This window comes from Procambarus clarkii, chromosome 79, assembly GCF_040958095.1.
Source record: "Procambarus clarkii isolate CNS0578487 chromosome 79, FALCON_Pclarkii_2.0, whole genome shotgun sequence".
Taxonomy (NCBI): domain Eukaryota; kingdom Metazoa; phylum Arthropoda; class Malacostraca; order Decapoda; family Cambaridae; genus Procambarus; species Procambarus clarkii.
In genome coordinates this window covers 6511880-6525739 of record NC_091228.1, presented here as the reverse complement: position 1 = coordinate 6525739, position 13860 = coordinate 6511880, and the positions used below count along the sequence as shown (strand labels likewise).

The 13860-nt window shown below is 36.2% G+C and overlaps 1 protein-coding gene across 1 annotated transcript in view; it reads left to right on the top strand.

The window, feature by feature from the left end:
* Positions 1-4404: 4404 nt before the first annotated feature.
* LOC123764491 (protein argonaute-2) overlaps positions 4405-13860 on the top strand; it is a 65617-nt gene continuing 56161 nt past the window's right edge. The window contains exons 1-5 of the mRNA XM_045752368.2: positions 4405-4562; positions 5926-6118; positions 10554-10686; positions 11519-11662; positions 12635-12827. Of these exons, the coding sequence (XP_045608324.2) occupies positions 4526-4562; positions 5926-6118; positions 10554-10686; positions 11519-11662; positions 12635-12827 (700 nt within the window). The 5' untranslated portion in view covers positions 4405-4525. The remainder of the gene's footprint in view (positions 4563-5925; positions 6119-10553; positions 10687-11518; positions 11663-12634; positions 12828-13860) is intronic.

Sequence of the window (13860 nt, the reverse complement as noted above, 5' to 3'; positions counted from 1 at the left end):
ACTATCATCATACTATCATGCAAGAGGAGCCACACATCTATGGTTCTACCAATAAAATCGGTAGACTTCTAGATGTTACTACTGCTCGGTTTAGACTCGGTTACAAGTATCTCTGGAAATTCTCATTATCTGCTGATGTAGACCTGACCAAATGTAAACTGTCAACAAAATTATTCGCACACCCTCCGTCACTATGTGATGGAGTGCGAAAAGATGCGTGAAGTCAGAGACATTTCTATAAAAAAATGTTCCAGGGATTTCTAAATATTTATTTCAAAATGATCTGCTACCAGAAATCTTAGCCAAATATCCCCAATTTGCTAACTGTAGGTAGTAACTAAGTGATTGTAACCTATCCACCGCTGCCCACTGGATGAGGGGCGGTGTAGTTTTTAAAATTGTTAGATTAAGGACCTGCCCGAAACGCTGTACGTGTTGGTGACTTTACATAGCATTGATGTTTTACATTTTTGTATTCTCATAAACCAAATGTACCTTGTATATAAATAAATAAATAAAATAAATAAAGTATGTACTTTTACCTGAATAAACATTATCTTATCTTATGATAACTCAAGATTCCGTTCAACACTAAGATGAGTGAAATCTGGGAGGAGTTTATATATTACCTTGTAAAGATTGTAATGGAGTCCATGTAGGGGGGGGGGGAACAAGGCGAAAACCGCAGACCAGAATTGAACATAAGAAAGCATGAAGAATTACGGCTGGTAACAATGCTGTAGCAAACCATAGCTGGGAAAAGGATCACAATATTGACTTTAAGAAGTGTGAAATAATCTATAGAAGTAATAATATTAGAACTAGAAAGGTAGTGGAAGGGGTTCTAATACTCTGAATACTTTCCCTGGCAACAAAAGCTTCACTTGAGAGGACAGCTTTACTAGGAAAATGATTCTTAGTGAATTAAAACGAATTGGCAGTCTCCGTGGTGTAGTGGTAAGACACTCGCCTGGCGTTCCGCGAGCGCTATGTCATGGGTTCGTATTCTGGCCGGGGAGGATTTACTGGGCGCAATTCCTTAACTGTAGCCTCTGTTTAACGCAACAGTAAAATGTGTACTTGGATGAAAAAACGATTCTTCGCGGCAGGGGATCGTATTCCAGGGACCATAGGATTAAGGACCTGCCCGAAACGCTACGCGTACTAGTGGCTGTACAAGAATGTAACAACTCTTGTATATATCTCAAAAAAAAAAAAAAAAAACTCAATAAATGGATGAATGCAAGCAGTGCCACTGGCCGCGTTGCTTGGGGGTAGTGAGAGGGTTCAGGGGGGTAGAAATAGCCTAAGCTACTCTATCCCTTTGAGATTTATTTATTGCTTATCTCGATAAACATACTTGAACTTGAGAGGGTTACGAGGGACAACATCTAAATGAAGACCTCTATTAATAACAACTCCAGTTCTCGGTAGTTCATTCATTTATTATGCGCCCCATAAACATCCTGTGAGCACGTCAATGCACGTCGTCACATCAACAATGGGCTCGAGACCGACCACAAGTACAGTTTCGAATTTAAGCAACAGACATACGAGGAGAGCTATGTTTATCCTGCACACCGCCCCAGTTTTCTCAGAATAGCCATATTACAGAAAGAACACCACAATTCCATAGAATTGGTACGATTCCTGTACTGTACTTGTTACCGCAAATGCATCAGCAATCGGGAATAGAGGTGACCTGGTCAGGTCAAGAAGGATAAGAGGACTGGACCTAGGATAGTAGCCACGGGAGACATCTCCCGTCTCGCAGGGTGCAGTCGCACCTCCACAGATCTCCAGTATCAGCTCTTGATACTGGTAATGGCTCAAAAGGGCCACCACTTACGGGCTATTCATGCCCATGCCACTACTTGGTGTGACTTAATCTTCATCAATCATCAATCAATCCTGACGCTAGCAGGCACGGCTGCAGGCAATGAACATCCCAGTGATGAACAATCCAGTCGTAAACTATGTGAACAAGAGCTAGGATAAACTCTCCGATATACTGTGTTTGTCCTGTTATCAGTGATATCATACCAAATGACGTGAGGTACTTTGAGCTCTGTAACTGCTTTATACACCCACAAATATTGGAAGACATTCTCGTGTTCTACCCAGAATATGCTAGTTTAGGCTAATATATTACTCATTTTACGTTCTCTCTAGATGCTGCGAGATGACTAGGCATCTAATGAAATGGGGATTAAATTAACTCATATTGCTTGTGTTCTACAATATACACCTACATCTTTATGTAGTTCTACATCTACATTCTGTAGTCTTTCATATAGCATAAGTAATCGTACATTGTTGTGGAGTTTGTTAGCAGGAAAAAAAGTTAAAATTGGTATAAATGTTAATCTTCACATTTAAAATTGGTGCAAATCTTTAATCTTCTTGTTTGAGGAGCTGTTCACTTGAGACAGTTAGGTAAGTCCCAGCTGTGTCTGGGTACAAGTGACAGGATGAACAACCCAGCGGGTTTTCTTCCTATTGGGGAGTGTTGTACATGCTGCTATGGCGGTGTGTCCACTCACAGGATGAGTGGCGCTGCCCAATACTGTCACTATGGCGGTGTGTCCACTCACAAGATGAGTGGCGCTGCCCAATACTGTCACTATGGCGGTGTGTCCACTCACAGGATGAGTGGCGCTGCCCATTACTGTCACTATGGCGGTGTGTCCACTCACAGGATGAGTGGCGCTGCCCAATACTGTCACTATGGCGGTGTGTCCACTCACAGGATGAGTGACGCTGCCCAATACTGTCACTATGGTGGTGTGTCCACTCACAGGATGAGTGACGCTGCCCAATACTGTCACTATGGCGGTGTCCACTCACAGGATGAGTGGCGCTGCCCAATACTGTCACTATGGCGGTGTGTCCACTCACAGGATGAGTGGCGCTGCCCATTACTGTCACTATGGCGGTGTGTCCACTCACAGGATGAGTGGCGCTGCCCAATACTGTCACTATGGCGGTGTGTCCACTCACAGGATGAGTGACGCTGCCCAATACTGTCACTATGGCGGTGTGTCCACTCACAGGATGAGTGGCATTGCCCAATACTGTCACTATGGCGGTGTGTCCACTCACAGGATGAGTGGCGCTGCCCATTACTGTCACTATGGCGGTGTGTCCACTCACAGGATGAGTGGCGCTGCCCAATACTGTCACTATGGCGGTGTGTCCACTCACAGGATGAGTGGCGCTGCCCAATACTGTCACTATGGCGGTGTGTCCACTCAGGATGAGTGACGCTGCCCAATACTGTCACTATGGCGGTGTGTCCACTCACAGGATGAGTGACGCTGCCCAATACTGTCACTATGGCGGTGTGTCCACTCACAAGATGAGTGGCGCTGGCCAATACTGTCACTATGGTGGTGTGTCCACTCACAAGATGAGTGGCGCTGCCCAATACTGTAACTATGGCGGTGTGTCCACTCACAGGATGAGTGACGCTGCCCAATACTGTCACTATGGCGGTGTATCCACTCACAAGATGAGTGGCGCTGGCCAATACTGTCACTATGGTGGTGTGTCCACTCACAAGATGAGTGGCGCTGCCCAATACTGTCACTATGGTGGTGTGTCCACTCACAAGATGAGTGGCGCTGGCCAATACTGTCACTATGGCGGTGTGTCCACTCACAAGATGAGTGGCGCTGGCCAATACTGTCACTATGGCGGTGTGTCCACTCACAGGATGAGTGGCGCTGGCCAATAAACTCGCCCCTCGGGGCAAAAAAAAGAAAAATAGCATTTCCGTGGGCGCAGGGCAGATAGTGCCAGGAACGTACAGAACAGGAACCATACGTGTAGAGGTACTATTGGCTCCCGTGCCTTCTCAATGATTGCGTCATGTGACGTTGTAACCTTACTCTTTATTCTCTAAATATATAAACTTTTTAATCACATCTGCCGTGTTTAAATGCAACATATTTGATTATTTTTGTTTCATTTATACAAAAAAAAGAGACATTAAGCAGAATAAATGCTGCAATGTACGATGATTATCATGCTATTGATACTATTTAGAAATTGTATGGCATTAGATTATTTGCATTAATATTGATATTTCACAGCTTTCACATCCCCTTAAGTGTATAGGCCTACTCCGTGTAAACAATTGCCTTCAGTTGATAATGAGATAATGATTACAATACCCAAATGCCCGAAACGCTATGCCTGTTAGTGTCTATGCAAGAATGTGAAACTACCATTATTATATGCAATCTCACAAACTCCTTGTACATTCGTGTAAATAAAATGATTATTGTTATTATTATAATTATAATAATTAGTATTATTGTTCTTATTACTGTTATTATTGTTCTAGATGTGGCGTGGGTGTGCAACAAGTAGGGCAGTAGTATACGAAGGCTCGAGGGAAGTTGCCAGAGGTGGCGACTCACACAAACTCAGATCACAGGAAGAGGCTACAGGAGCTGGATATATCTTGCTACTAGTGCTCCATCTCATTTTTTTTTTTTTAACTTTTCAAAGTTATTTTATCATGACAGCCGTAATGGTGTGGAAGGATTTGGGCACAGGTATGTAATTACGCGCGAGGAAAGGGATTTTGTTTATTTGGTAATGGATTAGAGATCTTTTTGGGGGACACTTAGGGTTGGGATGATTGGGCTACAAGTAGCGAATTGGGCTACTTTTTTAGAGCTCCGCGCTCCCAATTTTTTAATTTCGCTACTTGCGACTTTTTTGGGCTAATTTAAAAGCAAATTGGGCTATTAATGTTAATTTAAACTCAACGATGATTATTTATGATTTTATGTAATGTGTACAAATTACAGCCTCGTCCAACAGCCTGATTGACTTGACTTAAGTACTTTCGTATATCAATACTTCTGACTATTAGAACTCCTTCTGAAGATGTATTAATATACGAAAGTACTTAAGGAAATTACTGTTTCAATTTTACTCCGTGGTCTGACACTGTCATATATATATATATATATATATATATATATATATATATATATATATATATATATATATATAGTTTATATATATATATTTTATATATACATATATATTTTATATATATATATATATTTTATATATATTTTTATATATATATATATTTTATATATATATATATTTTATATATATATATATTTTATATATATATATTTTATATATATATATATATATTTTATATATATATATATTTTATATATATATATATTTTATATTTTATATATATATATATTTTATATATATATATATATATTTTATATATATATATATATATATATTTTATATATATATATATTTTATATATATTTTATATATATATATATATATTTTATATATATATATATATATATATATTTTATATATATATATATTTTATATATATATATATATTTTATATATATATATATATATTTTATATATATATATATTTTATATATATATATATATTTTATATATATATATTTTATATATATATATATTTTATATATATATATTTTATATATATATATATATATTTTATATATATATATTTTATATATATATATAATATATATATATATATATATTTTATATATATATATATTTTATATATATATATATTATATATATATATATATTTTATATATATAATATATATATATTTTATATATATATATTTTATATATATATATATTTTATATATATATATTTTATATATATATATTTTATATATATATATATTTTATATATATATATTTTATATATATCAAAGTCAAAGATTTCAATATTCCAGCCAATATTCTATTCACCTGTATAATTTACACCTCCACATAATAATTGCACCCCACTGTTGATTGATTGCAAACATACAACTTAATCAGATATGTTCTTACAACCTTCCGTCTAGGAAGCCCACTTCATAATATAATTATTTTTTAGATCCTCACCCTCCTCTTCGGCAACGTGATGAAGAGGGAAAAGAGATCAAAGGCACCATTGGACGCAGGATCGCTCTACAGGCTAATTACTTCGAGGTCACCCCAAGGACACCAAACATTCAGCTGGCTCATTATGATGTTGTTATAAAGGATTATAAGAAAGAAATTGTCCCAATCTCCAAGAAGAAACGCATGTAAGTACGATATTTTTTTCTTACAGCTACACATTTAAAAGGAATTTAAGGGAAAACTGTAAAGGAACATTTGTTATGCTGATGTCACCTCTCTAGTGAGTAAATTATATAATTTAAACTGCAAGGCAAAGTTATGTAATAGTAAATAAAGTTTTGAATGGAATGCCTCTTTCCGGGTGAACCGGGTTGAAATAGCCTAAGCTACTTTATCCCTTTGAGATGTATTTCTTTCTTATCTCAATAAACATACTTGAACCTCATTAGTCCCCAGAAGCTATCTTAATGAGCTTGCTCCCAACTACTAGGTCATATGACTTTCTAGAATACCATCGAGAGGACTAGCAAGGAATGAAAGAATTACAGTACACCTGGAGGGAGCCGATAGGTGACCATAACATGGAAGCATCATGAAATAAATGAAAAAAGTCATTACTAAACTCTTTCTAATTTGTGCCAAAACAGAGAAAGAAAGAAAAAAAAGCAAACTAGATAGATAACACTGGTAGTAAAATGAGCTTTTTACTGTGTTATACTTAGTTTACTAAGTCAGCCTCTCACTGCCACTCCCTCCCCTCAGTGACTCCTCACTTGTCCACATCCTCCTCCCACCATTCTATTTTTGTTTTTATTCACTATATACAGACATTATATATAAGTATCTACATGTTCTGTTCACCATAACTGTTCAACTAAACTGGTATAGTGCCCAAAGAGCATAGTAAGCACAAATTTGAATTTAGTGGCCACCCCTACCCAGCATGACAAATCATGCAGATGTCGCTACCTCCCTCCCCAAAATGGTTTCTCCCCACACTCATTTTGCTGTTATTACACTATATATGCACGTTCTATATAAGTATCTACATTTGTGTTTACCATAATGACCCACTAAGTTGGTATGCTGAGTGGCAATGGCAGCCAGTGGCGGGCACTCCCTCCCTCACCTCACCTGACTCGTCAACATCCACATCCCACCATTCTGTTTTTGGTTTTATTCACTATATATATATATATATATATATATATATATATATATATATATATATATATATATATTATTAAATATGACCGAAAAAGTAAGATTAATAATTCTAACACGAATTTTCTCAATCTTTCGTACATTATGCTTCACTGTTGGAGGTAAATCAAAAATCACTTCTCCAAAATTCATTTTTATTTCTAGTCTGACGCGACACGGGCGCGTTTCGTAAAACTTATTACATTTTCAAAGACTTCACAAATACACAACTGATTAGAACTTGCGTTTCCCTGATTTTATATCTACATTTGAGTGAGGTGGGAAGGGTGATGTGGCATTACATTTGAGTGAGGTGGGAAGGATGATGTGGCATTAACACAAGACAGAACACTAGAGGATATTAATAGGGTATTAAAAGTATCAACACAAGACAGAACAGAAACAATGGGTATTGAATAGAAGTGTTTGTAGAAAGCCTATTGGTCCATATTTCTTGATGCTTCTATATTGGAGCGGAGTCTTGAGGTGGGTAGAATATAGTTGTGCAATAATTGTGCAACTATATTCTACCCACCTCAAGACTCCGCTCCAATATAGAAGCATCAAGAAATATGGACCAATAGGCTTTCTACAAACACTTCTATTCAATACCCATTGTTTCTGTTCTGTCTTGTGTTGATACTTTTAATACCCTATTAATATCCTCTAGTGTTCTGTCTTGTGTTAATGCCACATCATCCTTCCCACCTCACTCAAATGTAATGCCACATCACCCTTCCCACCTCACTCAAATGTAGATATAAAATCAGGGAAACGCAAGTTCTAATCAGTTGTGTATTTGTGAAGTCTTTGAAAATGTAATAAGTTTTACGAAACGCGCCCGTGTCGCGTCAGACTAGAAATAAAAATGAATTTTGGAGAAGTGATTTTTTATTTACCTCCAACAGTGAAGCATAATGTACGAAAGATTGAGAAAATTCGTGTTAGAATTATTAATCTTACTTTTTCGGTCATATTTAATAATATATGTCTACAGGAAAGACTGCTACCAAAATATACTAATATATATATATATATATATATATATATATATATATATATATATATATATATATATATATATATATATATATATATATATATATATATATATATATATATATATATATATATATATATATATATATATATATATATATATATATATATATATATATATATATATATATATATATATATATATATATATATATATATATATATATATATATATATATATATATATATATATATATATATATATATATATATATATATATATATATATATATATATATATATATATATATATATATATATATATATATATATATATATATATATATATATATATATATATATATATATATATATATATATATATATATATATATATATATATATATATATATATATATATATATATATATATATATATATATATATATATATATATATATATATATATATATATATATATATATATATATATATATATATAAGTATGTGCATGTTTTGTTCACCATAACTGTTCATCTAAGCTGGTATAGTTAGTCCAGACAGTAAAAGGTGGTCACACAGAGTCAGCAGACAACACTACCTCCCTCCCCACCAAGATTATTCCGCCCACTACAGCACTAATTATCACAACAATCCTGCTATTATCAGAATCCTGGTCATTTTTATCACAGTCAGGGGGTCTTCTGTAATACTATCATCGCTAAATAATAGCATTTATATATATATTATGGCATTTTTTAGGTGATGCTGTGGTCACAAGCTGAACAGCAGTGCTGTGAGCTCTTGCTGTGTGCACCAGCCTTGGTGGCTCACTCAGTACTGAGGACCTCACACCCGGGAATGTGGTCCACGATATTTAAAAAAAATGGTGTCTGTTTACAAGAGCCCTGATGAAAGTGAGGTGAACCCCGTGTATCTGCGGGCCGTTTAAATCTTGCATAGTACTCCAACACGTCACATGATGTGTTGCACAGTTTAAGGGTTAAATTCAGCAACCTAGGAAATCAGATCGGCCAAAAGAAACTACGAAAGAAAACTTGCCTAAATATAAAGAAAGATCGAAAATCGTTATATGCATATGGTTTTTTTTTTATTGATATATACAAGAGTTCTTATATTCTTGTACACCCACTAGTACGCACAGCGTTTTGGGCACGTCCTTAATCCTATGTTCCCTGGAATACGACCCTCGCAAAGAATCGTTTAACAACCAGGTACCCATTTTACTGTTGAGTTAAACAGAGGCTACAGTTAAGGATTTGTGCCCAGTGCCCTTGTAAGAAGTAAACCAAAACTAAGTGCTTGGTAAGACCCTTAAAAGATGACTTACCAAGTTATAATGGATGATAAATGGGAAGCAAACACTTAGAATGAATAGTTTACACCAGTGTTCACATTAGAAAGATTAGACAACATCCCATTACCCTCACAAATATTTTGAGAATGAAGAGAACAAATTAAGGGATATACCCATAACATGTACTCAACTAGTTGTACTTGCGGGGGTTGAGCTCTGGCTCTTTGGTCTCGCCTCATATGAGACAGTCAGGAAGAGCATTGCCAAACTAAGACTCAAAAGCCCCAGGTGTTGTTGGAATTCAATCCAAAGTATTAATTTAAAGGAACTGGCAGATGCACTATGCCTACCGCTGAAACTCCTTTTCACAAAATCTCCTGACCTAGGGATAGCTCCGCATGATTAGAAATATGCAACTGTTACTATTTATTAAAAAAATAAAAGTAAAATAGAGCTTGGCAGGAAGCTATTGTCTGATCAGTTTGACTTCACACATCTGTAAGGTCATGGAGAGAATCCTTAGGGGAGCTGGTCGGCCGAGCGGACAGCACGCTGGACTTGTGATCCTGTGGTCCCGGGTTCGATCCCGGGCGCCGGCGAGAAACAATGGGCAGAGTTTCTTTCACCCTATGCCCCTGTTACCTAGCAGTAAAATAGGTACCTGGGTGTTAGTCAGCTGTCACGGGCTGCTTCCTGGGGGTGGAGGCCTGGTCGAGGACCGGGCCGCGGGGACACTAAAAAGCCCCGAAATCATCTCAAGATAACCTCAAGATAACTCAAGAAGGGAGGGAATCATTCACCAGCTCGGAACAATCTTGTAAAATCAGTGCCATGCGAGTTTGTTAAAAATAGAACCTGCCTTACAAACCTGCTCACATTTTTAAAAACTGTAACCAGTTATTCAGACAAAAGACTTCCAGGAGATGTAGTTTACATGGACTTTGCTAAAGCTTGTGACAAGGTACCACATGAATGTAAGTACTTATATAACGAGTTCATATTCATTATATAATGTTTTATATATTTGCAATCTTAGTGGGTTTAATTACATTCTCTATTTTAGATCGAGCTGTATAATGTATTTATATATTTTATTGCAGGGCTATATTCATGGAAATGGTCACCACGAATCCTGACATATTCCAGAATCATCCCATTGGATTTGACTCTGAGAAAAATGCCTACAGTGTGAAAGTAATCCCAGTGTTAAGGAAATCTTCAAAGGAGTTTGCTGTATGTAAATTACTTTATTTTATTTTTACACTTTGGTGTTTCAGTTGGTTAACTGAAATTATAACCTTATAATCTTAGGTTGCTGTCTGAAAATATTGACCATCATGAACAACATTCAAGCTTTAACCCTTTAAGGGCAGTTATATATTGATTCCCAGGATAATGCGATTATCATGGGTGGAGTTTAGTTATTGCCCAGTTTTTATACAAATGATGTAAATATAGTTTTGGTCATTCCCTGCCCACCTTTCCTCTCCATCCCCTGCCTACCTTCCAATACCCTTCCTGATTGTTCAATAAATCCCTGAACTATATGTTTAACTGATCTCTAACCCTGTCCATGGACGACAGAAGAAAATGTATATATGCTGGTTAGCATTTTAAATATGTGGCCACGTCTGTGGTAGAAAATAATAATATTATATATCAATCCATTAATGTAACATCACTTGTATGTATGTACCTTACCTGAATAAACATATTTATTTATATTTATAATAATAAAAAAAAAATCCCCTTCCACTGCAACCCCTCCCCCCCCATCCCCTCCCATCTCCCATCCCCTCCCCCATCCCCTCCCACCTTCCTTTCACATTCCCTGCAGTTTGATGATTTCTAAAGTGTCAATTGGATTTGGTATGTTATTTTAGGCTCATGTGCCCAGTATATTTTGCTCTTACACTCAATCATCATTGTGTTCGACACTACAATATCATCCACTTTTATACATGGTCAGAACACAAATTGTAGCTGCTAGGTTGTAATTAAATAAACAAAATTAGAAATGCCAATGAGACTGATGTTTTATAAAGTATATTTTGTTTACTTACAGGTGAATATTAAGTTTGACGGTGAGAGAAACAGACAATTCTTTGTAACTTTAACAAAGGTAAATACGGCATCCTTGCAAGAAATTTTCAAAGCTATCAGGGCCCCAAGAGAACGAAGAGAAAATGTCCCACAATTTATATTTCAGGTATAGTATCATTCTTGGCCAACTCTCATGCATACGCCAAATGTACTTTATTTTATTCTGTATCTCTGATGTAAAGTAATTACTATATATTTTTGTTATTGCTGTATTGATAGACCTTACTCGTACAAAACTTAAAACAGGTATGTTTATCAAAGATTAAGACGAGGGGAGGAATCTGCTAATTTCTTAAGTGTGTATAAAATTACTGTAGCCTACTTGTTACAAGGTAATAGTTGGAGATGAAGTATCTAAAATTGAGAAATATTTTATTTGTTAACACAAAACTAGAATGTTTGTAATGTTTTTAATGTGCAAAGTTAGTCATGGAAAATGAACACAGGATGGACAGATTGAGACATCAGATAAATGAAGTATAAGTGTGTTAGACTAAAATGAACCAAATATATGCTCAAGTGACTCAAAAATCAAGAATTGATGGAAAAGCAAGTTAGGGAAGTTGTTCCTTACAGTGAACACCTGTCCTTTTGGGACAATTTGGAAGGAAATACTGTAGTCACAATCCAAAATTGATACCAAATACATTAGATCATTGTATTTTGATTATATGTTTTGCCTGCAAGGTAAAATATATAGCATTGAAGATATAAAAGGATCATAGTTTGGGTTTTAACACAAATTATAAGTATAGTTCATAAGAAATAAGTTGTATATGATTACATTCAAATATACAGGTACGAGAAGGGCCAAGTACAGCTAGCTGAATCTATATGCCTTTGTAATATATTTTTGAATTAGTATGTTGTTTTAGGTAGATAATTAAATGGATGAATAGTACTGTATTTAGGAAAAAGTTAAGTGATGAAAAAGATGGATTTGACTGTACCTTGCTTCAAACTGTGAGGACAAGATGAAATGACTGCCTCCAAGCTTACCGTTTCAGGTTCATGGCAGTGAATTATGGTATATGAATAATATTAATGTTGTACTGTACTACATGACAATACTTTTCAGATGTTAGAAGTAATGTTTCAACATAATCCAAGCATCCGTTATGAAAGAGTTGGCCGCAATAGCTTTTATTCCATGGACCATGCATTTGGTGCCCCCTATGACATTGGTGGTGGAAAGAATGCTGTGGTGGGATTCTTTGGCTCCCTCAGGCCTGCTCATTGGAAAAATGGATCACTTTTACTCAATGTTGATGGTAAGTATTTCTTAAGTGTTTGTCATCGTTTCATTATACTCCTTCAACCCTTTAACTGCGCAACGCGCCTGCAGGCCCACGTCTGGGGTGCACTACGCGCCTCCGGGTATTTGTATTTTTCACGTTCCATTCAAAACTCCCGCAGCTACATAGGGTTCACATCAACTTCCTCAGGGCTCTTGTAAACAGACGCCATTTAAAAAAAAATCGTGGTCCACGTTTCTGGGTGCGAGAGCCTCAGTAGTGAGTGAGCAACCAAGGCTGGCGCTCGCAGCATGAGCACACAGCACTGCTGTTCAGCATGTGATCACAGCATCGCCTAATAATGTCAAAATATATATATAACTTTATTATTTAGCCATGATAGTATTATAGAAGAGCCTGAGTGTGATAATGACTGGCTATAATGTTCAAATATCAGTGATTCAATGCTGTTCATGATGTTCACAGCGCTAGCCACAGCACCACAGCATTATTTCGTCCATCTAGGAATCTTCAAACGACTTCATAGATTCCTTTTCAAAATATACTTGTGGTCAATTATTCATTTACAGGAATTAGTGACCAGGATTGTGGTTATAATTAGCGTTGTGTGTAGTATTGTGGAAGGAGGAATTTTGGTGAGGGAGAGAGGAAGGGAGAGAATTTTGGTGAGGGAGAGAGGAAGGGAGAGAATTGAGGTAGCCTCACTGTGTGGCAGCCACTCTTGTTTTGCTCATCATACTAGCTTCGTGGTTTGCTATGGGGAACACATATGTACATCGGTATGTACAGTGTGTATGTAAATAATATAATAACAGCAACAGGAGTATGTTGAGAGGAGCTATTTTGGTGAGGGAGGTGATGTCGTAATCGTGACGTCGTCTGATGTCTGCTGTGTGATTTCTCATGCAGTGTATGGTGGCCACAGTACTGTTTGGACACAATACCGGCTTACTTGTATAGTTCTGGTAAATAAAACATGTAGATAGGTATATATAACATGTGTAAATAGTGTAATAAAAATAATAACAGTATGGTGGGAAGAGCAATG